Source organism: Drosophila virilis, chromosome 5 (genome assembly GCF_030788295.1).
Source record: "Drosophila virilis strain 15010-1051.87 chromosome 5, Dvir_AGI_RSII-ME, whole genome shotgun sequence".
Classification (NCBI taxonomy): domain Eukaryota; kingdom Metazoa; phylum Arthropoda; class Insecta; order Diptera; family Drosophilidae; genus Drosophila; species Drosophila virilis.
In genome coordinates, this window is record NC_091547.1 from 10,886,951 (window position 1) to 10,914,440 (window position 27,490).

Below are 27,490 nucleotides of genomic sequence, written 5' to 3' on the forward strand. Positions count from 1 at the left end.
GTTACTTAGAACACGTTCAGCAGCTGGGGGCAGGCAGCACGAAGCCTCGATGGCAGCTCGCTGCCAACTCGGCAAATTATTCAAAGCGTCCCTGTCGGCAGCCGCAGCAGTGGCAGAGGCTGCGACGCCGGCAGGGGCAGCACTGACAGAGGCAGAGACAGAGACAGAGGCAGAGGCAGCGCCAGCAGAGCGACAAGTAATGGCCCAAGTGGCAATTTATCAATTAAAATTGTGCTTAACTACACGAACACCAAAGACAGTTAGCGAAAATAAGATGAGAAAAAAAAACGAAAAAAAAAAGGGGGAAAGGAAATGTTTGGTAAGTCGAAGATTAAATGCCCTTACGAATTTATTATATTTATATTTATATTTATATTTATATTTATATTTATATTTATATTTATATTTATATTTATATTTATATTTATATTTATATTTATATTTATATTTATATTTATATTTATATTTATATTTATATTTATATTTATATTTATATTTATATTTATATTTATATTTATATTTATATTTATATTTATATTTATATTTATATTTTTATCTATATCAATATTCTTTTGAGCGTTCCACGTTTCATCTGAATACTGAAATACCCTTTGGCAAGTGCAGCAGCAGCGGGTGGCAAGTGGCAAGTGGCAAGGTTCTGTCTGCCACCATTGGCATTGTCAGTTGACACAGTTGTTGCTCCTGTTCCTGTTGGCGCTTTGGCACAGTTAATATTTGCCGTTGCCTTCGCTTTGGAGTCGGGCTTCAACCTGCCCAACCAAGTGGGTCTGACTACAGCCTCTTGCAACTGAAGCAGTAGCTGCAACAGCGACGGCCAATCGGCTGCAGACAGCTCTTGTATTCTGTTGCAGCTGTCAAAGCCAAGTGGCAATTTAATTAAAACTCAATCGCACGCTGCATAAATCTTGCTACTCAATGAGATGCGAATCTTTTGTGGTGACACAAAATACCAAACAGCTTCAATCGAAAATTACATTAAATGAGGAAGATGGTCCATTAAATAATTTATCAATGAAGGAAGCTGCTTCAGATTAATTTTGGTATACTCCTTGGGTAATTGTTGAAATCTTTCCTAATTTAGAGGGAACTTTTTTAGCGATCCTTGCAACTAACTGACTCACTAGGAGAGCTTGGAGCAAGTTTGCTTTAGCAGTAATAAATATTAAAAACAATAAATAATAAAAAAAAACGTTCCCCCAACTGGACTTGAACCCGTAACCAACCGAACTGTTTGCCACCACCTCTACTTGACAAAAAATAAAAATTCCTAAACTGGACTCGAACTCGCTACCGACTGCACTACTCGATAATATCTCTGCTCAACCTGTTTAGCTGTTTAGCTCTGAATTTTGTTCTCTAATTTAATATATTTCCAAACTCCATTGTGGCAAGTGTTTTTTTATTGTATTTTAACGCACATCCTTGAAAAGCCTGAAAAGCAATTCACTTATGACTTTTATCCTTTGCTCTCCTCGTTCAGGGGCACTTGCGCCAGGCAAAGTGAGCTGCATTACGAAGACCTTACACACATACTTTACATTTTTACACACACAAGCGCACAGCCACGCCGCGAGTGCGTCTCAATTGCATGAAAATTTGCATAAGTTGTCAGCCAACGTCTGGCGCGGCATCCTTGAGCATCCTGTGGCCACAAATTCATATGGTGCATGCATTTTGCCATTTAATGACATTGACTAACGCTTAAATCAAAGCACCATAAGAAAAGCTGCACAAAAACGGCAAACTTTGAACTTGTTTTTCCGTTTTCCCTTTTCACTTTTCAATAGATATTTTTTTTTGTTTTCTTCCTGCGAAATGCCATAAGACTTGGCCAAAGCGATAACAGAGTGTGAGAAGGAGGAAGGTGGGGGTGTAGGGAGGCTAGACTAAATCAACAAAAAGTTGAGCAAAATGTTTGCATTGCCCAATAGCCCACAGCTGAGAGCTGGAGAATTGGGAGATGCGGAGCTGCAGCTGGCGAGAGGCAAAACATGCTTCACATGGAAATCTCGGCGGCGCTTAACCTCAAAGGAGGCAATGCAATTGCACTTGCAACAACAGCAACAATAGCAGCAACAACAAGGGCCACTAAACAGAATGCAATTTGCTTGTTTGACCCAAATTGTTGTGAGATTTGCTTTGCACACTTTATTTTTTTGTGCCGTCCACGCCCCCAACCAACTCCCCGAGCAAGTTTATCTTTTCGCAATTGTGTGTTGGGCCAGAAGCAAGACAAGTAACAGGACGAGCTGCCGTCCAGGATAACAATGAAGCGTTACTTTCACTTTCACTTTCACTTACACCACTCGCAACTCGCAGTTCGCCTTTCGCCTTTCTCTTTTGTCTGCAACCAGCCGGAGCCTCAGCCCCGTCCACACTTGAAGCGCCCCCCGCCTTTTGTCTATCCGCATCCGCATCCGCATCGTTCGTTTAGCCCATTTGCACACTTTGCCATTCACATATTCACGTTGTCTCATCCTGTGGCACAAAGAGCCAACGCTTGTTGCAAGCTTAGCATAGGGGCAGTGTCAGTGACAGGAGCGGGGGCTGGGCAGGGGCTAGGGCGGGGCAGGGGTTGGGCCAACTGGAGCTGGGCGCTAAATGCAGCAACAGGCAGCCCAGCTGCACCTGCATCTTGAGCCAGGCACGTTTTGCATTTCGTTTGCATTTTCGGCTGCTGATTATTGCCACTTTGAGTGTGAATACCCCCCTGCCGCTGCCCCTGCCCCTGCGCCTGGCCAAACTTGCCAACGTTGCAGCACGCTGCCAAATTGCCACAATAGAAATAAAAGTGCATAAAAATTCTGTTCAACTAGCTCGAGTTGTGCTTCTCATTCTGTTTTCTGTTTCCGACTTTGTTTAGCTTAAACTACATTTTATGGTTTGTTTTGATCGTTAACGCTTGGATTTCCATTTGCTTTTGGCCAAAGTAATTTTCTTAATTTTATTTCTGTTTGCCAAAAATACAAAAGTTTTGACAGCGCCAGAGGCGCAAAAGTGCGGCGCAACAACTTTTCATTTAGCAGCAATAGAAACAAATTGTACTCTAAGATAAAATTAACGCCAACAAATTACAAGCAGCAATGTACGACTTACGGATGCCCTGCAAATAGCTGGAGCGAACCGAAAATGGATTATTATTTTTTATATATTTTTTTTTTAAATTTGTTAAGACAAGAAACTTTTTTAAAGTGAAACTTATATACTGCTGGCATTTGGCGACCTTTCTCTGTTTTAAATATTTACAACTCGCAGTTCGCCTTTCGCCTTTCTCTTTAGCTTAGCGTCCGGGGCCTTATTTATTGACTTATATTAGTTTTGCTCAGACTTTGTGTTGTCCGGTTTTTTGCACGCTTCTCCGTTTACAGCTGCCTGTTACCTGTTACTAACTTGTAGACAAGTTTAAGATACCCTCTCTCTAACTATTTGTTCTTATTGGTACGCGGCATAGGGAAAACAAAAATAACAACGCCTAACAACGAAAAAGTATATATTAGGAGTGCGAAACTTTGAACTTTCGGTCGCTCTTGTTGGTTGTTTTAATTTCCTTGTGGAATAAGCTGGGCAACGGCTGCTGTTTCTCACATGGCTTTCTAATGTCTAAAGAGATGCTGCGGCTAATATGGCTCACTTATGCGCTGAATTATTTACATTTATTGAAAATCCCACGCAATGCGGCCACGTCTCTGTTCTGCTGCATGTTCATAATTTATTTAAATAAGCCCTTATGACATTTTTAATTCACTGACAATGACGACAGCCCAGGGCCAGGTGAGATGTTGGTGGCAGCGTGGCAGGTGAATGGTGTCGTCAGAAAGAGGAGGGAAAATGAAAGGAAATCTCGTGAATGTGCCGGTTGCCAGGCAGACGCTTACGACAGTTGCCGTAGAATAATTTGAATATTTTTAACATAAAAACAACAGAGCAACAAACAACAAAAACAACGCAAAGGACTTTTTCGGTGCTGACAATGTTAAAATATGTGCAGCAAAATCCAAGCAAATTTCAAAATACCCTTCAGGGAACGGGAATTTCATTATGTAGGCTTTGATTGAAGCTACACAAAATTAGCTCCAAGTGAAAAATGTATAAGTAAAATATATTAAGAAATATACAAATTTATTAAATATAAAGCAGGTTTTGTTAATATTAAATAAATTTAAGTATAGAATGCAGTGCAGCCTTTAACCTAAAGTATGAGGTCTACTGCGATTTGAAAGTTATAGCCAAGTTGTCTGGAATGCTTACCCTCTGGGATGAATGAGCTACCCATCAGCTCAATTCAAACAAGTTTGTACTGAAGCTAAGCCTTTAAAGCTTAAAGTAAGTTGAGAATAAGAAAACATATTGCTGATATTGAAGCTCAAAAATGTGCTTTCAGTGTAAGTATTTCCAGCTCAAATGCACCCTCGCATCACATAGAATGCAAAGCCGAAAACTACATCAGATTTAGCAAAAAAGTGGATATTAAATTTGATTTTATGCTCAAGTTGAAGCTAATCCTAAAATGCCTTAATGCACAGGCCAATTGCTCGAGTCCCAAAATTCTGCATAATTTGTAGAGTAGCTACTATTTTTCTGCGTATCAGACTCCATGCCAAAATGATAATGTATATACATATATATATGTGTGTAAATATATATATTTACATATATTTATATATGTATGCCAAGGGTAAAAAAAAAACGAAGTACAACAAATGAGCGTAAGCAAAAATCTTGTCATACCGAAAAAATGCTTTTATAATTTTTCTTCAAGCATTTGCAATGTAATTTTTCTCAATTCCAGCTTTGTTGTTGTTGTTGTTGTTGTTGTAGCTGTTGCGGTTGTTGTCGCTGTCGCGCTAAATGTCAACGGGCGGGCCGTGCAACATGACGGCCTACAACACGTACATGAGGCAAGATGTACTTAATATGCGCGCGGTTGCCTGCCTTGCAAATAATATGCCTGATGAGGATGCTGGCGGAGCGGAAGCGGGACAAGGAGGCGGAAGGCAGCCGGCAGGCGGCAGTCAGGTGGCATGTAGGGGCTCGCTCTGGCGGTGTCGCCTGCTGCCTTAAAATGTATTCACTGTAAAAATTAGCATATTTAATGCGAGCGGCACGTTATGTTATTAGAGACACATTCTCACCCAGCGTGTGGCACGGTGGCTGGCAGCGTCGCAATTTTGCTGCAGCATGTAGCAACAATCACGCCCACACAAAACGTTAAGTAAGCAGCCGCCGCAGCGGCAGCCCGGACAACAATTTTGCATAATGTTTCGGCTTCTTTCTGCTGTGGAGCCAAAGCAATGGGCTTGTAAGCTACTTAGTTTTTATTACACTTGCCGCATAGTTTTTCACGCCTCAATGCAGCAGCAACAGCAGCAGCAGCAGCAAAAACAAACTAAAAAACCTCTTGACTCTTAGCAATTTCTGTGCTTTTTTTTTCAAGCCTTAACATTTGCAACCATTTTTCACGCAGCTCTTGAGCGCCAAGTTGCCAGAAAAATTCTTTTGTACAGCGACTTTTTGCACGCACTGTCTCGTGATTGCGTGCTCTGCACTTGTGGCCTGTGTGAGCTTTAATGTTGCATTTATTTAACAACATGCAACAATAATCAGCTGACATAAAGCCATACACACGCACACACACACACACATGCGCGTGCAGTGCAGTGGCCGTGATATGGCCAACAGTTACACGTGTTTCGACCGTATGCGATAAGGCCAACAACCCAGCCAATGGCCAGTCAACCAGCCAACAACAAACGAGCCAACAGCCACGTTTCTCGTTAAAATGTGCACTGCACGTGTCCTGCAATGGCTTACCGTCTCCCTCTCCTTGTGTGTGTGTGTGTGTGTGTGTGTGTGTGTGCATATTTATGTTGAGATGTTATCAATCATGGCTTTTGGTGTGGATAGTTGCGGATAGCGCGGTCAGTTGTCGGTGCCAAAAACAGTGTGGCATATAGAGGTTGCAGCTGCCACCAGCTGACACAAGCCGCCTGCCGCAGACTCCGTTCTTTTTTTTTTATACGTTTGTGTGTGTTCGTGTTGCCCATAGCTCATTAACGCTGCAACGTGCCAGCGGTTAATTCATTTACGAGCTGATTGCTGAAATATACTGTAAATGCTGTAAATATGCATTTCATATATTCATCTTTTGTTATTTGAAAACTTTATCAAAAAATTCATTTTCTCTTGTGCTTACTTGCATTTTGTTTGCAAAATCTACAAACACTTGTAAATTGCAAAACTTATGCCAAGGCAAGCAAACAACTCGGACTTGAAAATGACTTATTTAATCTGAACGACTTCACTTATGCCCTTTCAAATATTTAATAGAAACACATCGAGATTTCCATGGTTTTTAATAAGAATTGGAATCAAATTAAGCTTATGCTTATTTAAAATCCGTTTCCATTCACATTTTAACCTTGTCACACATATTAAAAAAATTTCAAATACTTGCAACACACAGTCAGTTAGCCCTTTATACCCAATATTTCCAGGGTATGTGCATTGTGAAAAATGTAAAGCAATGTGTGGCCAGCATTTGTGCAAGCATTTTTTATGTGTACAAAAAACTGAGAACGAAGAAAAAAAGAAAACAAGAAATGAAGCATGGGAAAAACTTTGGTTTATTTTATGTATTTTGTTCAATTTGTTTGATATTTTTCATGTAACAATATTTTGTTCGCGTTGCTGTTGTGCAGCTGTTTTCGTTGTTAAGGTGCCAAAAAGAAAAGCATTTGGCCATTTAGTAGTGCACACACACACACACACACACACACACACACACAAAGCCAGTCCCGCTTTTACACCCACGTGCACTTCCATGCCAAGTCCGACTGCTGTGAGTGTCTCAATCTTTAAGTGGGTCTCTGTTACGCCTGCTTTATGCTTTCGCTCTGCTGGATTTCTTGCAACATGCTGCAAGTATCAACCAGTTTTAACTTCAGCTGCAGCTTTCTATGCGCATCTCCCGTTTGCCCCGCTTGGCCCTTTATATCCGTTTCCTGTGCTGTGCTGCTGTCTCTAAAAATACTTGAGCTGCTATTTGGAGCACACTTTGCGTCTGGGCTGTGGCAAGGAGTCGTCATAGTTGGGTGTTGCCTTCGCCCTTGTTGCCGCCGCTTTTGTTTGCCGCTCGCACGCATTGCTTGTTAGTGCGCCCCAAAGTATGCACTGCAAAATTGCTGCTTTTTGTTTCGACTCACACACAGTTAAGCCCACATTTCCCAACTTGGAATTGTGGTCTATTTAAGCTTTTGCTTAAGCAGCGCGTCATACAAGCTTTTTTGCGGCTTTAGAATTGTTTCTCTCATGCCAATCTCTCTTAATGCCAATCACTTTGACTACTTTACTGCATAAATATTTTTGTTAAATTTATCAAACAATCTGATTTCAAATGAAGTGCGACGCATCTGCCCCATAACCCCAAACAACCTCGCATAACCTCAAAATATCTCAACGCAGCACTCAGCTGACTTTTGGCTGCACGAACTTCCGTTCGCATGCAATTTCGTTGGCAATTCAAGTGCATATGTGATAGCAGCCAGAAACCAATCTGCACTAGTATTGCACATACACTTGAAAAAATAAAAACGACTTGCTTAACTATATTATTAAATATCGTATGCTCACTTGAATATTTTATCCCATTTTTAATATTTTTTATATAAAAATCAATGGGGGTTCTCTTATTAAACTTTTAAAGTCAAGTAATATGAAGTACATAATATGCAAGCTCTAATTTTTCAAGTGTTGCACAGGCAAAAAAAAAAACAACATATTTTGAGTATATGATAAATTATTCTTTATTCTTTTTAATTTTGGACACATAATTCCATAGTTCATGAGGTTTTCTTCAAGTGTTAACACCAGAAATATACGTATATGCGAATATATTTGAAATTCGATTTTCTGCGAGTTACAGAGAATTTTCATTATTTACAATATGATATGATGTGGGTGGGGGGGTATTGGGTAAAACTGAATGCTATTTCTTGAAAAGTCGGCAAGTGTATTTGCGCAATACTTCTGAAATTTGGTGCACAAATACCCGAAATTTCGAATTGAGTTCGCAACAAGCAACGGATTGTGTCAATAATATATTGTGGCAAAGCTGTAAATTACATTTCGATTGGCGCACTGAAAATGAAAATTTGCTAAGTAAATTGATTTGCAGAGTTGTAGCTGTTGTTGTTGTTGTTGCTGTTGTTGTTGTTATTCGGCACGTGGACAATGCGCATAAGTAATCATCAAAGTGTGTGCAGCTTAAAATGTAGATAAATGAACAAGCATTTAGCAGGACACACAAATCATTTGATTTGGCCTGGCCAGACCGCTTCGAGGCGTTAATAATGCATGTTTCTAATGGGCCAGGGATTATGAGGGACAGCGCGCCCAATGCGACGGACGGCCAAATGTCCGGCTGCCACGGACCAATACAACAAATGGAACACCTTCAGGCGACTGGCAGCAGTAGCAATTGCAGTAGCAGTAGCCGTAGCAGCTGCTGCTGCTGCTGCTTTAGCTGTGATTATGGCCCATAAGCCTTGTGTCTAGTGTTGTGGAAGGCAATGGCTACGGCAGCGGCAGCGGCAGCGGCAGCGGCAACGGGAACGGCATGTTGCATGCAACAATGCTACATGCAATGTGATTTGCCTTGTAATTGCAATTTAACTAACACTCGCATAATAATGCACATGCAAACCGGGACGCATGCCACAAGGACATGCCGCATCGCAAATATGCAAACAGTAGCAACAAGAACAACAACAACAACGAATGTTGATGACGACATGGAAAAACAAGCAGCAGCAACGGCAGCAACAGCAATAACAATAACAATAATAATGCTAACAACAACAATAACAGCTATGCACTCTGTGCATGACAAATAACCCAAATGCAAAATCTGTTGATGCCTAAAAACCATCAGTGCACACGCTCACACGTGCACACACCCGCCCACTTACACACACACACACACTGACAAACGAGACATGTGCCAAATCGATGCATTTTGTTGCGGTCAGCGAGTGTTGTGTAATATGGCAATAGCATCAGCTCGGCGTTTGCCACTTAGGCCCCTTTTTAGTTATTCAACACACACACACACACACAGACAGAGAAGAGTGTTGAGCAATTAGCAATCATCTGACAGGCTTGACAGGCCTCAACATTGCAGCAAGACTCAGCTCATGCATTTGTCTTTTGCTCCCCAAATGGAATGCATTCTAATTGAGTTGGTCAGAATGCAGTAAATACATATTTATGACAGTAATTGTTTCAACTTTACAAAAGTATTTCAATTGCAGCTGGTAGATTGTTTAATTGAGGGCATGTCAAGTATTTGCTTGAACGATTTTTCAAATTATATTATGCAAAGAATTTGCAAAAACATCATTATTTCTTTTCCTGTGACAGATTAAATAGACAAATACAAAATTGAAACTAACTGCGCTATACTCAGCCACACAGTTTAAATATACATTGTAAAAAAAAAACGTTTGCAATTTGTTTTTGAATTAAACTTATTTTTATATTATTATATGTTATTCATTGTTTAATTCTAATTATCTAAAGTAGCTTTTATATCATTACATTTTCAAGGCATTTTCCTTTTCTAAGGAAATCAATAAAAATCTTTAAAATTTTGACTCCCGAATCAATTTATGTCATCAGGAATGTTATATTCTTAAAAGTACTTAAATGTTGAGATGTTTTTAATAGTAACAATTAAAAGAAACGGAATCTTCGGCATGAGTACTTAGAAGGAAATATTTCATAAGAAACTGAGTACCAACGAAATTTAACAAAAGCGTTAAAGTTTGTTAAGAAAATGACCTAGAATTAATTCGATTTATGTTCAAATATAAATAATTATTTTAAAGTTTTTCTTTTGTTTCATTAAAGGAAAAATGTAAAATAATGTTGTAAGGATTAAATGCAAATATATTAAAGCCTTTAAAGTGATTGACTTGCTTTATACATTTTTTTGCTGAGCTTCCTGTTTACTCATATATCTTGCATTTTACGTGCTTTAATTATTTATGTTAGCCGTTTCTTAGCTTTTATGATATGATTTTTTAATATGAAAAAAGGAATTCAGCTCGTCTGGGATTCAATCTTAGAGCAATGTGTACGCTTGCATATTAAATCAATTGAGCCTGCGAAATTGATGAATTGCTTGTATTCGTTGCAAATTATCTAGAACAAAACATTATCAGCAGCTTTTTCATGGCTCAAAGAATCAAATATTAGCGTGTTAGGGATTATAAATATATTGGTTTATTGAAAATACAATTTGAATGCATGGCCAAATGCAAATGTGCAGCAGCAGCTGCTGCATTTGCCTAACAGTTTAACACAAAAATAGATTTGCGGACGGAAAATTGAGGCAAACCAGAAACATATATTCTATATATGTAAGATGTACATATAGATAAATATGTTTGTATTATTTTGTTGATGTCTCTTTAAAAGTTTTTGTGTGTTGATTTGCCACGCATTTGGCATGCATTTGGACAGTTTAATTCAACAATTGATTGAAAACCCGAATGCAATCTGTGATATGCACACACACGATTTGTTGGCCCTGATGAAAGAAATGTTTAATTTATACAATTTATAAATTGTGGCCCTTGTTTCTGTTCTTGCTATTATTGTTATTGTTATGGTTGTTGTCAAAAAACTATTGAATAAAACAATTTTCATTTAAATTGTGTGAACTATGCAGGCCCAAAAGGCCCATAAAAGTAATGAAAACACAGGCAGCGAAAGAGAGAGAGAGTGAGAGTATGAAAATCGCAGACAGGGAAATGAAAACTCTTTTTTGTTTTAAGGCTCTTATGATAAATAATATTTTAGTATATCTTAACTGGGCGCTCTATATTTATATACAATATATGTACGTAGTTTCAAGTAGCGCTTATGGTCTTTCTATGCAAATAGCCTACACTTGTCTATGCTTATGTGTGTTTGTGTGTGTGTGTATGTGTGTGTATATGCACACACAAATAAGCATAATAAAATTGTGTGTTGTCTCCTTCCGCTGTGTGGCTAAAGCCCAAAAATCCTAGCCGTATTGTTGCTAGCCAGACAAAACAAATATGGCGACAGCAGAGAGCACACCAAACCAAAGAAAAAAAATAAAAACAAAAGAAAAAATATATATATATATATATATTTATAAATAAATATAAAAATAAGCGGAAAGAGCAGGGGAAAAGAAATGCGAAGGAATTGTAGCAACAAAATGGCGCAGGGCAGATTCAATGGGGCTTGGCTGAAACATTGCGAAGGCCGCATATTTTACGTTACTTATCTTTATCATTGCCAACTAATTTCACAGCGGCAGGCGGGTAAGGGGGCAACTGCTGCTAAGCGTAGAGGCACACACACACACACACACACAGACTGGCACGCACACATATGCATATAGTGTATACAAAATATTTGTTTATTTCTAGTTCATATCTCTCATGTGCGCTACAATTGTGTGTGTGTGTGTGTGTGTGTGGCATGTTTGCGCCATTTTGCGTTTTTGTTTATGTTTAGCTGGGTCATTTCAAGCACTGCGTGTGTGAGTGGTTGTGTGAGTGTGAGTGTAGCTGCTTTAAGTGTTTTTATTGTGCTCTGCTTAGGGTTAAGTTTTGTCATTGCCACGCTTTGTTTATTGCTCCGCACTCCCCACGCCGCACCAGGGTGTGCGTGTGTGAGCTAATCCTTTTGTTTTATGGCATTTAATTTATTTTTAAAGCCCGCACTCGCCAACTTTCTTTATAGGCCGCAAACAATGCGGCCGAAACAAAAAAATATCTAGCATACTTTTGTGCGCGCAAGCAAATAGACACGTATTCTCTATGCTATACGCTGACTATGCTAGGTTCAATGTGTGTGCTGCACGCTTCAGTTGCTGCTGCCACAGCATATGCAACAGGCCAACGTCCAGGCAAAGGCCAGGCCAAGGAACGTCACAATAATTGGCCACAATTTTCGCCAGAGCGCAAATAAACGAGTCTTTTGTAGCAGACGCGGCAGCTTTCGACACACAGACAGACATAATGCGCAATTGGAGTACACTCACACACACACACACATATACACACACCCTGGCACTTAAACACACAAGTAATTGGCTACAAAATTGCAATAATAACAATAACAATTCAATATGCCCACAACAGATGTTCCCGTGCTAATGCCGCAAAAACCCTACAAAAAGAAAACCCAAAGAGGAAAAAAAAAACCCAGCTCATGTCCAGCTTCTGGCAGCTGCTTAGCTAGCCTAATTGGCGCTCATTATATCAAAGAGTTTTGCGTGGGGAATTCTAAGTACATATAAAACTCATGTGTGCGACGACCTCCAGTGCACAGATTTTCCCACAGTTTCGATCTGGCGACTTTCTTCACTTTGACCCTCCGGGAATTGGTTTGCCCTGCTCAGCTAATATTCTGTATTTAGCTAACAAGCATATCAACATATCTCACACGCACACAACCACCAATAGGCGGCTGCATATTCACGGCGGTTCACCTTTGCTGCGTATACGCAATATTCAAACGTTTAATCTGTTATTGAGATGCACGTGAGCGTGCATAAATATGTGTGAGTGCGTTGCTGTGTGCGTGTGAATTGAGTTGACCAGATAATCGTTTTCAATTAGAACGGTTATTAGAAGCCTCTATTTGAGCGCAGCTTCAATGGCCATTAATCAAGCGATATTTGTTTGCGCTGACAACGTCGAATATGCTAGAGGCTAGGGTTCTGCAAAAAGGCGATTATATACTATAATTAAGGCTTCTCAAGTTAATCAAATGACTTGTCAACTCTGAACCCAACATAGTTGCGCGTCAGTTTAGTCTCTTGCGTGTGCGTAGACATGTGTATCATACAACTGATTTTCTTTGTTGTTAACGAGCTCTTATTCAATTAAAATGCATTTTCATCTCGTCTTGTGTTACGGCATTCGCCAATTGTAAATACGTTTACATTTCCATGGCAAAGAAACTGCACAAAAGCGAAATCAAACAGAAAATGAAAATGGAAATGCGAAATAAGAAACTGCATTTTGTGCTTACATTTTTAATGGCATCGAAAAATCGTACACAATTTGAAGCACGTAAAATCGTTTGACCAATTCCAAACATTTTTTTCCCCAATATTCGCAGAATTCAGATGTATAAATAATTCAACATTGCATGCATAATGCATAGATAGGTTCGTATTTCAGATATTTGTTACACATTTCCATGCTACTTAAATGTAAAAGATGATTTTTTTTTACCTTCAGTTGCGTGGGGTTGTTCAAAATGATGAAACTGTTAAGAGCAGTGGCAGCATCTCGCGCCATTCAATATTCCTATCATTGCAGCTTATTATATATGTTGGATCAAAATCATTTGTGTGTCTATTACGAGTGATGAAATAGTTTTTTGTTTATCAAGATATCTTAAGAATGCAAAATCTTATCATCAACATAGGACAACTTTATATACTTCACTGCTATACTAAAGATGGCTGGGATAGTAGAATCTTAAATGACAAAATATTCTGTTTTCAAAGATATTTACCACATATCTACAAAAGGAGGATTTCTACAAGGGTATTAAATCTCATCAGTAACATAACAACTTATACAAATAAAAGCCTTTTAGGCTTTAAGAAAAGTTACTATTTAACCGGACTGGTTTTCTTTTTGCGCGTTTCAATGAGTCTTATTATGCAAATGATGTGCAAGCATTAGGGCTGGTTGGGTTCAGGACTCGTATCAACTCCCTGCCTTTAAATTTGGTTGTTTCACGGAACCTTGAACCCTGCGTTTGGTTCAAACTTTAGCTGATATATTCAAAATGCAAATGAAACAATTTACTTTTTAAATTACAAGTGGTGTATGTACTCAATAATGTTTATCCGTCAATATGTGCGAAATTGCGGATAAATTTGAGCAAAATGGTCAACTCCACAATTTGATTAGACAAATGCGATGATTTTGGACCAAAATTATTTATGCTTTGTGGCTGGAGTCTCTCTCAAAAGTCTTTTATTTTCATTATCGAATAATAAGACGTGTTGTCTCGCCTTATTATTGTATAGGCATAGCCTTGCAGCACTTTAAGCACAATTAAATCCCCTCAATTGTTGCATGCTTCAAGTCAAGTTCAAATGTCAGCTAATTGCCCGCTCTTATTTCAGAATTTAATGGGCCACTTGGGTAAATGCAGAGTAATAGTTAGGTGCTTCAAGTTGGACTTCGAGGACTCTTCGTGCACGAGTTCCACTTGAACGGAGCTGGGCCTAGGGGCGTGGGTGGTCGTCTTTAAATTCGGCGGAATAACAATCGACAAATCGACGAATCGACTATCGATTACATTTCATTCGCGTGGCCATAATAAAACCATTGGCAAAACGTTTTCAACAGGCCGTTTCCACTTGTACGTGTCTGTCATGTTGAATTAATTCCAACAGTGCAAATGTAAAATGTCCTGTAAAATGGCTGGCTAGGGATGTTTGGTGGGAGGGGGAGGGGCGTATTGTACATGGCGTATGAGCAACGTCTTGTAAATTGCTTTGCTTTGCATTTGTATGGGCCGCGCCCAAACTGTCAGCTTGTAGCATAATTGTGCGTCGTTAACTTGATTATGAAGTGCCTTTCACACACACACACACACACACGCACACACACACACACATACAGACACACATGCAAACATGCACACGCTCGCAAGGACGCGCACACACGCAGACAGTTTTAATGTGCAAATGGCGCACTTTAAGTCAAGCAATTGGAAACTAAATTGGAATTTTTACGACAGGCATCAAGCAGCCCAGCTCAGTTCAGGCATCAAGCAGCTCAGTTCACAATGGCTGCTCTTGGCCAAGGGAGCGTATGAGCATTGTGTGTGCGCATTTGACCGACAGCCCAGCAACAATACACACACACACACACACACACACACACACACACACATATGGACAGTCGCACGCACGCTCGCACACACACAATTTGACTGCTGCTGCATGTGAGCATTTGTAAAATTTCCCTTAGGCCCCGTTCATCTGAATTAAATGTTGACGTGGCCAAAAATTCACGCCTGACTTGGCCCGCTGCTAAGTCGACCATGCTAAATTGTCAGCCCTCCGTCCGAAAAACGAGAAACTAGCTTAACAAAAATACTGTTTGGCTTCAATGTGCCGCAAAATGTCTGTGGGATAAATATGCTAATATTTTGAGCAGTTTTTTTTTTTTTTTGGAAATCAATTTTATTCATAAACACATAATTCTATTTAATGCAGCCACAATTTGTTACGCTCAAAGAAGTCAACAAGTGTGCTAGTCACAAAGGCTGCAGTCAAGAGGAAATTGCCTTTGATTATTGACTTGCGGCATTGCGACTGCTTGCAACTGTGGCAAGTTCTTGTTTGCCGCTTAGTTCTAATAAATGAATGCGGCTGGCGCTCAATACGTGAAATTTGCATAGCCCAAAGTCTGCTGAGCGGGGCGGGGAGCAGGAATGCTTGGCAAAAAAGGAAACGCTGCCGCATGGAAAGAGCTGCGCGCTGTGCCACAGGCAACATATGTGTGTAAGTGGTGTGTGTGTGTGGTGTGTGGCGTGTTGTGTGTGTGTGTGCGGTGTGTGCTTTGCTTTTGATAAATACTTATGCACATATTAGCAACATGTTCATGTGAGTGTGTGCGTGTGTGTATAAACAGTTGCCAGCTCGTGTGCTCTATGTCTATGATGTGTGTGTGTGTGTGTGAGTGCGGTGTGTATGTGTGCGTGTGTTTTGCTGGCTGTTAACTATTTTTGCTGCCTGCAATTGCCTTTGGGCTATTGACACATTCACAAACACTTTGCCACAATCTGCTGCCGCTGCTGCTGTTGCTGCTGCTGCTGCTTCTTCTTCTGCACCTCAGCCCGGTTTTTTTTTTTATTTTAGCCCCCAGCCACTTTTTGTGCATTTCATGTTGGGTTTTATTTTATTTATTTTTTTTTCGGGTCGCTTTGGTTTGGTTTTGGGTTGGGTTTCTGTCGGGTTTCGCCTGCAAATGCAAAGCATTTTATGCGGTTCGTTTGTCAGTGCGGATTTTGTGTGCTCTGCGCAAATAACGCAATTCATTTGTGCTCAAGATTTTGCAAACAAAACGCATATCAATTCCATTATTGACTTTTCCCAACTGTATTCCAATTTTTTAATTGAGTTTCCACTCTAAGCAGCTCAATGGAAATTAAAGTATTTGTGCGTTAAGAAGACTTTGCCGGATATTGAGCTTTGCTTTTGGTTTGCGCTGTTTTGATGGGAAGAAATGTGTGCTGTTGGTTTTTGATGAGAGGAATAAAATATAGAAATATATCTCTATATACACAAAAATTAGTAACTATTGAACCCCATGATAATACCAAACAAATTATATCTTGAGTAAAGTGAAAGATACTTACTCTGTATATACTCTTCTATATCTAAAAAAAAACAAGATTTCATTGGGTTATAGCAAGAGGTTGAATATATTGAAGTGTTTTGTTTTTAAATATATATTCTTTATCAGTATCAAAAACCGAGATTATATGGCCATGTCTGTCTGATCGTCTGAACGGCCATCTGTACTAGGCAAACTAAGCAAACTCTCAGCATTTAAGGATATCATCATGAAACGAGCCAGTTTGTCATAAAGCTGCCATAGGATCCATCCACCAGCTTTTGTATGAACGAATCTTGGTTGTCAAAATTTCATGACCAAACTTGGCATTTAATAGTTTTATCATCCTGTCAACACAAAGCTTAAAGCAATGAATCGGGTGCATAACGAGCTTTATGAATAGGAATCTATTCAGTTTTCAAATATGTATTGACTAATCTCAGCTCAGTTTCACAATTTTTGCCAATTATTTGCAGAAAGATCTTACCAAGTAAGCCGTTCATTTGTTTTTTCCTACGGTATTTTGTTAAGCGAAAAGTAATTTGAAAAATTTAATTCTACATGCCAATTAATTCAAAATGACTTCCAGTAAATTAAAGCAAAAGGTGAACCAAAGGAAACCTTCTATATATATTTTTTAAAAACAAATCCTGGTTGGAAACCCTGTGGTAAGCGCGTCATCCCAATAAAGTAATGGATTAGGCAACATCCAATGCTAATGAGCAGATATTTAAGCTAGCAGCTCTTTAAATTGTTTTGTGCCACATAACCAGCAACAGTTTGTCTTAAATCCACATTTAATTACGGCAGCGTTCAAGTCTATCGAATTAGTTAGAAATTTGCAACCGAAAGAAAACTATTTTGTGGTCTTTTCCGATTTTCGGCAACTAGTTTGAAGTTTTCTTAAGGAACTATTTAGCATATTGGCTTAATTTTTTCCTTGTGTCAAAATGTGAGCGTAGTCAAAGATGAGACTTTGAAGTTGGAATTAAAACTTAATTGGTAGGATTTTTGCCAACTCGTATTTACAAGCGTCCATAAATCAGGCTTCAATTGAGTGTATCCAGCTAGTTGCATGCGACAGGCAAGAGAAAGAGAGACAGAGAGAGAGAGAGAGAGAGAGAGAGAGAGAGAGAGAGAGAGAGAGAGAGAGAGAGAGAGAGAGAGAGAGAGAGAGAGAGCGAGAGCGAGAGAGCGAGAGAGCGAGAGAGAGAGAGAGGAGGCGACGCTTAGGGACAGCCTCGCAGTCATCGTCATTGTGAGATGCTGCCGCTGCCCGGGCTGATTCTCATTGTCATCCTCGTTGTCTCCACGCTGTCATCATTCTCAGCACACAATTTAGTTTTATTAACCAAGCCAAGAGACGCTAGAGGGAGAGTAAGTGGGTGGGAGACTGGCAGAGAGGAAGTCACAGGGCGGCGCAGAAAATGGCACCAAGAAAAATGAACTGCACTTCTTGTCGTTTGGCCGCCAGTTGATGCTGTTGCTGCTGTTGCTGCTGCTGCGGCCGCTGCTGCTGATGTTGATGGCTGCCTGTTGACAGTAGCTTGGCGGTGCAAACAATGCCCGGCCCTGCCCCACAGGCCGCACAAGCTGCACGGCCAACAGCCAACAGCCAACAGCCCACCGCCTATCATTCGCTTCCTCTTTGCGGCCATTCCGGCCAGGCATTGTTGGGGCATGCATAAGCCAATATGTACACCCGACAGTCGCTCGGTCGCTCTTTGTGTGTGCCAATGGGATCACTTGAGATTGCAAAACTAATCAAACCCTAAGCTTTAAGACTGACAACATGAAATCAATAGAAAAGAGATGCGAGGGGTGGCGCGCCAGTTGGAGGATGAACAAGTTTTGTTTATGTTTTGCATAATTTTATTATGTTTTTATTTGATTTTCTTCATCTTGTTGATTTTTGTAATTTTTGTTACATTTAACTACACATACTTAAGAGCTAATGTATTTTTTTTTTTATTTCAATGCATTTTATGTATTTTTTATTTTTATTTGTATTTTTTTTTTTTGTTCTTCTAAATTATGTTGAATGTTATTTTTATCATACACATCAATTATATTTATTATGTACACTGCAATTGTTAGGGGGGCGCACTTTTTAAAATGTTCTTGTTTTTGCTATTTGAATTGTTTGAGAGATTTGCCCGTTCTTTAAAAATACTAAATATTCCTTAAATATATATAATAGTATATTTTGATTAATCTGTTCCTTGCAGCTGCATTTGTTTATTCTTTCGTTTTTTTTTTTGTTTTTTTGATTACCAACTTTTACACATGGTCAAAAGTCTTGTTTCTAGTTGTTGTTTGTGGCTACGCATCAAAATTTTGTTTGCTTTAGTCTGTAACCAGCGTTGAAATTTTCTTTACCCTTCTTTTCTCTTCGTTTTTTTTGTTTGCATATTTGCAAATAACTTATGCTTAAAGATTCACTTGACTTATTCGAAAGTATAACAAAAAATATATTTACAGCATTTATGAATCAACGTTTTGAATGGAACATTGGCCTAAATTAAATTTAAATATTTACGGTATGTACATTTAAATTAAACGTAGTTTAGTTAGTTAAATTTCAATATATATATTTGATTTATTATTATTTAATTTACCTTTCGTCAATATTAATGCTAGTGTTTAATGCCAATTTTATGCTTAAGTTGACTTAAAATCACTTACATAAAAGCTCTGACAGCTTTTGGGTTTGTTTTCAAATACATTTTGCAGTATTAAATGCACATGTTAATATTTTATTTGATTTTATGTGAGCTTCATAAATTGTTTATTCTTTGCTTCTTGAAAGTGAAAAGCGCTCAATTCAGATGCCTTCAGAAACATGGAAGCTAGCAAATGAAAGGCTCAATTAAACGGCTGTATTTTACACATGCATTTATCAATTCACACGCGCCCACACACATGCATACATATATAAAAGTAATTACACACACATACACATGCAACGCTTAAATAGATTGAGATTTTAGTTGTAGTTGAAATTTGTTTAATTTATGAGCTTAGCTAAGAGCTGTTTAAATGTTGTCTGCTTGAAGAATTTAATGGGCTTTACTTAGATATATAGCTGCTACTGCTTTGATGAATTAGTTACAAATGTTGCGGGTTGTCAGTTGTCAGCAGCCCCTTTTAGACGATTCTCATATAGACACTTGTGTGGAATATCCGATAGCCGATGGCAATCATTACCATAAAATTGTGTAGCTGGCGTTGCGTCGTTTTAGTTGAGCCACCCACATGTCCGTGATACATGGCCGCAGGATTATCGCCTGTATGAAAGGGATGAGAGTACAATAAAAAATTGTATGCGCATGAGAGTCAAGAGAAAATGTGTTCAAATTAATTAAGGCCCCACACACACACACACAAGTCAGCACATAACATATAGATGCCATGCACCACCCACTCAGCCACACACACACACCCACACATATTCACACACTCACAGGTAAAACAACAAATGCTAATGAGCATTTGCAGTGTCCCCAAAGCCGGCAACTTTTGCAACACAACCTATGCTGGCCTTATAAGTTATGAGCTCTGTCACGCCCCCTTGCTTGTGTGTGTGTGTGTGTTTTGTGTATGTGTGTGCCTGTGTGCGGTTTAGTGTTTATGGCCTGGCTTTAATGGCCGCCTTGGTGGTGTGGGCATTTTTAATCCGCACGCCTGTGGCTCTGTAATTTTCATAAATTACTTTTATTGTTCTTTCGTTTTCATATGGTTGTTGCTTTTTGTCACTTGATATATGAACTGTAAAAGAGCTGCTACGCATAACTACACAAATACAAATGCAGATACAGATAAATATAAACAGATACAGTAACAGATACAGATACAGATACACCTACATTTGTGTTCATATATACATATAGGTTGGCAAATGTCGCACTTTTGGTTTTTTGTCAGCTTAAATTTTATTTTTCTACCATAATAAATTGCATTTCAGCATTGCTTTATTCAATATAATTGTAGTATCTGTGTATATGTGTTTATACCGAGATATATACAGCTAAAAGGTGCAGATAAGTTAAGCTGCACAAATTATGCAACGTTTCCTCAGTTTGTTTAGTTAAACAGTTGCTTTGAATATTCACGGAACACTTCATTTATCGACAGCCAATTCGAAAAAAAACATTTTCGATATTTAATGTCCATTTGTTCTTTAATGTAAGCATAGCTGTTTGGCTTATATTAAATATTATTTTTTAATTATAAAGGAAACAATATGCAGGCACATATAAATATCAAAAAGTGTAGCAAGAAATCTATTTCATATATTCCATGAAGAGTCAGCGAAATGTAGAAAATAAATTTATTATTAAATAATATGAAATATACCAAAAATTAATACGAAATTAGCTGGCGAAACGCAAACAAGTTAAAATACGAAATACAACAAAAAATTTCATAAATTAAAATTCATAAAGAAAAACTTATTTCCATATTAGTGTGCAAAACAACAGATTGTAAAAAATCGTAGAAATAATTTTAGTAAATAACAAATACAAAGTCTACGTTTGTTTTAGAGGGTATTCAAAATAAAGAAATATTTTCATTAGCTATACAACAGATTATAAAACAATGCTTAAATACACAACAATAAATATGAAATATATTCATCAATAATCAACTAATTCTAATAAAAACCAAAGTAAAAACTTTGGCGCATTAATCAATTGCAAGGACCTAGGGTTCGATCTGCGTGGATTGTAGTTTTGCAGTTGCATTAAGTATACACACAGCTGTAGCGCATAAAAAGTTTCAAATAGAAAAGGGGGCGGGTTCGACTCACCTTTGAAAATGTGTACCAAAACGCTGGCTGGCTGCGTGTTGCTGGCCACACAGGTAAAATTGCCCGAATGCTCGCGACGTGTGCGCTGAATTGTAAGCTCCGATGATTGAAAGTCTGCAATGAAGTGGACGCAAAAATGCAATGGATGATAGTTTCAGTACGCTACAAGTGGGGCCAGTTGTAGGATAGGGATTGGGGTAGGGTATGATTGCACTCACCTGGCTCGGTTGACACATTAATGCCCCGATCAATGTCATAATTAATCATGCGGTTGTCGTGATACCAGAATATATACTCGGATGCCTCTGTATTCTGTACAACGCGGCATTGCAAGCGCAGCCTTGAGCCCGGCGTCAGATAACGTATGGGCGGTCCTGATATTTCGGCGCGCGCTTCTAACCGAATTGAATGACATTTTGGAAATTGAATTGCCATTTCCACAATCGGATATTGCACGTGTGTGCGTATACGTGCGCGCGTGTGTGTGTGTGTTTGTGTGTGATAGATGGAAAGTGGAAGAGCAGTTGAGATGAAAGATTCAAAATTTAATCAAATGTAAATGCAAACGGCTGTCAAAGTTATAAGCTATAAACTGAAGCCGACATTTCACTATATCACAACTGGCATTTCCTACAAGGTATCTAATTGAGAATTTCAATTAGGATTATATTATATAGACGTTGTTGTTCTTATAAGTAGCTGAAAGCATTTTTAAATTAAGTGCTTCAACATATACTGAAGCTATTTAACTAAAGTCCACTGCGAATGTGAATGTTCTTTGGAATTTCATGCTTAAGCTGTCCATTTTAATATTTAAAAAAAAAAAGCAGACTTATCAGGCATACCATATAGTCGACGGGAAAAGATAGAACATCTCTTGAGCCTTGGATCAGATCATGATAAAATACAACTAGCATGTCAAGTATGTCTGCAAGGGCATTAAGTCTTCGGCAACCATTTTTCTTGGCTGATAATTTCACGCTTAGATGGCTTAAGAGATTCAAACTATTTACTTGCTGAAGCAAAAATAAATTGCTCGGCCAAGCTTTTAAAAATCTCAACTTCACAATTTTTTGTTTGTTTTTGGCCAAAATCATGTCAACGCTGGCAACTCTGGCACAGTGCACTGGGTCAACACAGCGCATCAACTGACTCGTACAGTTTGTTCAGCCAGCTTCTTTTTCTTCTTCTGCCATTTGTGTGTGTGCGTGTGTGTGTGTGTGTTTTTTTTTTTGCTCGATGCGCTCATGCTGAAATTAGAAATGTCCATATGCCAGTCGCCAGAGTTGGCAGGCGAAGCAGTTACGGCAAAAAAAAAAAGAAACAACGACGAAAACAGGCACAAACTGAAAAGGTATAAAAAAGGGACACCTGCCCAAATGGCAGCGACTCAGCAAGTTGCCCGAAACAACGTTGTCGACGTGCCCGTTAACGTTGTTTTTGCTCTTGTTGTTGCTGCAGTTGTTGTTGTCGTATTGTTGGCCTTGCCTAACGCTAACTGACACACATTATTCTGAATTTAACAAACAATTTACTTTGAATGTGCTGCGCCTAATGGCGTTTTCTGCACAAAAACAAAGCCCCCAACACACTCGCACGCACACTCGCACACACACACGCTGACTAACTGAAACTGATGCGAGAGCGCATTAAAAAAAAAAAAAATAGTCTGGTAACGCCTCGCATGAATCAGGCAGAAAGGGCGACACACTTAATCAGATACAGGCATATTTAAGAGCTCAGCCATAAGTAGTTAAGAGGGTTTTTTTCCCGTTGTATACATTTGCATATAACATCGGTATTTGTAAGTTACAATATAAGTTACAAATAGTGATGTACACTACGGCCGTTTGTACCTAACGACTGCAACTTTATAGAGATAAAAGTGTAAATCATGAAGTATAACCTTCAACAATATATATGTATATAGATGCAAAAAATGCTCTTTATAAGGTTTTGAGTAATTAATAACCCTTGCAGAAATAATGCAGATACTCAATATACATTCCTTTTTCCTGGTTTTTATTCCACTATCGATATTGTGGAAACTAGAAGCTATATTCTATAGTATTTCGCTGCTAATAAGGTTTTTTTTTTATAATTTAAAAGATTTTCATTGTGATATAGTTGTCGGTTTTCGTTTTTAGTAGGGATTCTAGGGTACTAAATCTCTGTAATGGCTGACTAAAAGCAATATCATTTTACTCTCTATTTCCTTGCCATTTAATCGACTGACTTCTTTTTACTTACCGACTACGCTCAAATGTAGAAATATGGATGTGGGCGGATGTGTGGATACTTGACACTCGTACACGCCGGCGTCACGTAGCTGCACAAATTTGATTTGCAATGTCCAATCCTGTACAAAAGAAAACAAGCAGAAGCCAACAAATGAGAAACAACAGCCAATTGTTTTGAGTGCACAGCTGCAGTTTTGGTTTATTTAAGTTTAGAGTCAGCCGTTTGTTTCGGCGCATTTCTGTCACGTATACGCAGTGTTGGCCATTTGGCATGCAACACAGCGCTGCGCGGCAGCTGGCCAAAATGCAAATTAGCTGCGAACCCACCTCGGAATGTTTCAAGTGCGTGGCACTGAAGCGCTCGTCGCTGCTGTAGGTTGTTAGGCCGACCGTAAGCAGATGATAATCCTTTTTGCGTATCCAGGATACCTGCCGAGTACAAAAAATTAAGGAAGAAGAAGCAGTCAGTAGGGCGGCGCCATTAGGTAAATACAATTGAGAGCCTAGCCTAACATATGCCAGCATTTCATTTTGGCCAGTCGTGCGTTCCGCTCGGCGCGCTTTCTCGTCCCAAACAAATGTTTGTCAATCCATCAAGCGGCGACGACAACGCGATGATGATGCAATTTTTCAAAAGGGAAAGATACAAACTCAAGACCCAAAATCGAATACAGAAAAAAAGGGGGCACACGAAAATCAAAAAGCAATTACGTGTAGAAAGCAACAATAGGAAGAACAAGAAAAACAACAACAATAATAATAAACATAATAGCAGATTGATTGATCCCAGGTTCAAAGTTCAAATTGGCTGCTTAACTGTAAATAGACAAACAAACAAACATGTGAAGGGCCTCTTACCTAACTGAATGCCACGCCCACGCTTCGAGTGTGTGTTTGCGAGTGTGTATGTGTGTGTGTGTGTGTCTGTGCGCCGACTTTTAGCTAATCTCAAATGACCATTAATCATTTCGATTTCGACAGCGACTTCGTTTTAGCTAAGAGGTAGCACCCAACTCGCGCACACAAGCACACGCACACCTTATGCACACACACACACACACACGCATATACACGAACGCACACACAAACAGCTATTAGCTATGGAGGCTCAGCTGAAGCCTGTAGCCTCGCTAGCCTGGTAAAGTTTGGCAGCAAAATGAAAGCCATCGTAAAATAAAATTACAGCCAAACAAAAAAAGTAGCAAAAAAGAGCAAGAACTGCTGACTGTTGAATACTCTATTTGCAGTGTATTTACAACTTCAAGTAGGTGGGCAAGAGTTTTTGTTGACTCCTACAAGGGCAGGAGAAGGGATTGGGCCCAGTTAACGAGAAGAAAAACTCAGATTAGCCTACGCTTGGAATGCCTATAAGTTACAGGCGCACTTGTGGGCATGGCACACACAAAAAAATTATTTTTACAATTTAAGTTTTGAATTGCTGCACGATTCAGAGATACAAATTTAACTGCAGCTGTCGAAGCAGGCGTAACAATAATTATTTATTGTTTTGAGCTTTCGGGATATATATTGGTAGTTAAATAAATCAATTTTGGTAATGTAGCTTGCATATAATAACAGATTCTTGCATATTTTAAACTTGCGCGGATCTTTTTATCTAAATTTAAAACTTTTATCAGCGGTTCGCATAATCATTGGGGCTTATCTTTATAATTGCTTCTAAGAGAGGCGGAAAGCATGGAGAGGAGATAATTTATTACAAATGAACATTAACCATACTTCATTAAGCTTTATCTGACATATATAAATATATGTATAAAATCTATACAAAGCACAATATATACTGTTTTTGTCTGTAAAACAGAGTATTGAATAAGGTTTGTTTATCAGTCTGAGAAAACTGCGCGCTGCTCTTTTCATTTATTTATTTATTTACTCTGTTTTTTTCGGCTGCCTACTATACGCGCGTGTATCAATCAATTTTCAATTGATAGAAAATTGTATTTATTGGCTCAAAAAGATACAAAAAGTAGAAGCAAAAAACGCAAGTAAAAAGCTTTGTGGCAAATATTGACAGACGCACATGAAGAAGAGCTGGAACAAATGTGGAAATTAACTACAAAGTAAATTGGTAAATCGTTAGCAATTGGCCAAAAACACTCGCTTAAATTGCTATCGCAATGTACAATGCGGCGTATACGCAATGCGACACAACTAAAAAAAACTCAATTGTGGATATAGAGACGGAGGAAGAGAGCGAGAGAAATCAAACAGCAGCTGCTGTCAGAGAATTTCCAAGAATTACGTCACGAAAAATTACAAGGCTTCCATGTGTATAAATATATTTTTCTATTGAAAATCTGTGCCTGACTTCTAGGAAGTTTTGATTTTTTCTCGCAAAAATGATTTCTGCTCATTTGAAAAAATGATGCGCATCATTTTTGATGCCTGGGCATATTTGCAACTGAGACTCTGTTTTAGCTGTAGTCATATATTATCAGTACTCTGCAATAGTTTATGTAATCAATGTATCTATTCAATAAAAGCTGCAACAGTCGAGCACAAAGTGTAAGGCATAAATGACGCATAAACTGCGAGCGTAGAAAACTGAACCGAGCTGGAATTGAACTCTTGTACAGGAGGAGCAGCAGCATCTAACCATCTAGCCAGCTCTATCTTCAGCTGGCTCGCTGCCTCTTTCCTTTATATCGCCCTGCTGCTCCTCTCTTTTTTTTTATGATATTTATGATGGCTGTAGTTCTCTTTCAGACTGCTGCGACGTGTCGGCAAATAAACCCTGAACCGTGCAGTGTTAAAGCAAAATGTTGCAAAAAAGCGTAAAGCGGAATGTGTAAGCAAAAGGGGCTTCTACATACAGAAGGTCAGGGCGAGAGGGTTGTGGCAGGGTGTGGCTGAAGTGAAGCCATCACTGGCAAAAATGTGTTTGGCCGATTCTGGCAAGTTGCAAGCCAAAAGAAAATACACATAGCACAAAAAAAAGTAGGAAAAATGAAAAAATATATATATAAAATGTTGCGGCAATTAATCAAAAGCATGTGAATTCCTTTGCCAAAGTGTCGCGCTCAGTGTGAGTGTGCGTATGTGTGGGCGAGTGTGTGTAACTGGGCATGTTTGCCATGTCTGTGTGTGTGTGTGTGTGTGTGTGTGTGTGTGTGTGTGTTTGCTGTGTGCGTGCGTGTGTGTGTGTGCCGCATAAATCTCAGCTGCCTGTCATGTGTATGTGTGTGTGTGTGCCGCATAAATCTCAGCTGCCTGTCAAGTGTATGTGTGTGTGTGTGTGTGAGTCTGCGTGTGTGGCGCCTGCTCTGCGGCTGCTGCGGTTGTGTGTTGACTTTGTATGCGTGTGTGTGTGTGTGTGTGTGTGTGTGTGTGTATGTGTCTGCGCATGTGTTGCTGGCGCTGCAGCTGCGAGCGCGCAGATAATTGTTTACATTTTACCTTTTTTACAAAATACACATAAAAAACAACAACTGCAAAAGAAAGAGCAAAAGCTGTAAAAATAAAAAAGCGGCGTTTAATTTATGGCCAAGCAGTGGCCGGGAGCTATGTTCGGGAGGGGGGTTGGTTGGTCGTAGGGGCTGGTGAGCGGATGTGTGCGCGGCACGGCAACAAATCACTTGTTAGCAAATTTATGGCAAATTTATGCTAACTACATGTCCTGCCCAAGCTGCCAACAGCCGAAGGTAGGCAGCGCGAATCCTTTCCGCCTGTCTGACTGCCAATGCAAAAATTGTAGCATACTTATTTGCGCTGCGATTTGTTTAGCCATTTTTTAAGCGGCAGTGGGTGGCGGAGAGGCGGCACCATGTTGGTTTAGAGGAAAGCGCTTATCGCTCGATCTTTCGACAGCTGCGCGCATATGCAAACTGTCTAAATGCAGGCGGGCAGACAGGCAGACGCAGATGGAGGGCAGAGGAGCTTGTAATTGCGTGGCAGAGCTGGGCTAAATAAAAATGCTGGAAAAAAAAACAAAGAGAAAATTCAATACAAAAGCCGATTGCGGCAGGTTTTTCTTGTTTTTGCATTTT

The 27,490-nt window shown here is 39.2% G+C and overlaps 1 protein-coding gene across 2 annotated transcripts in view; it reads right to left on the bottom strand.

Moving 5' to 3' along the window:
- Positions 1-18,319: 18,319 nt before the first annotated feature.
- dpr13 (defective proboscis extension response 13) overlaps positions 18,320-27,490 on the bottom strand; it is a 45,358-nt gene continuing 36,187 nt past the window's right edge. The window contains exons 3-7 of one of the 2 annotated variants that reach the window (XM_032436142.2): positions 23,811-23,912; positions 23,494-23,602; positions 21,462-21,635; positions 21,244-21,357; positions 18,320-19,720 (exon numbers count right to left, since the gene is read on the bottom strand). In XM_032436142.2, coding sequence (XP_032292033.1) covers positions 19,581-19,720; positions 21,244-21,357; positions 21,462-21,635; positions 23,494-23,602; positions 23,811-23,912 — 639 coding nt within the window. In that variant the 3' untranslated portion in view covers positions 18,320-19,580. Of the gene's footprint in view, positions 19,721-21,243; positions 21,358-21,461; positions 21,639-23,493; positions 23,603-23,810; positions 23,913-27,490 lie in introns of both variants that reach the window. The other variant, XM_002050415.4, reaches the window with a different exon arrangement.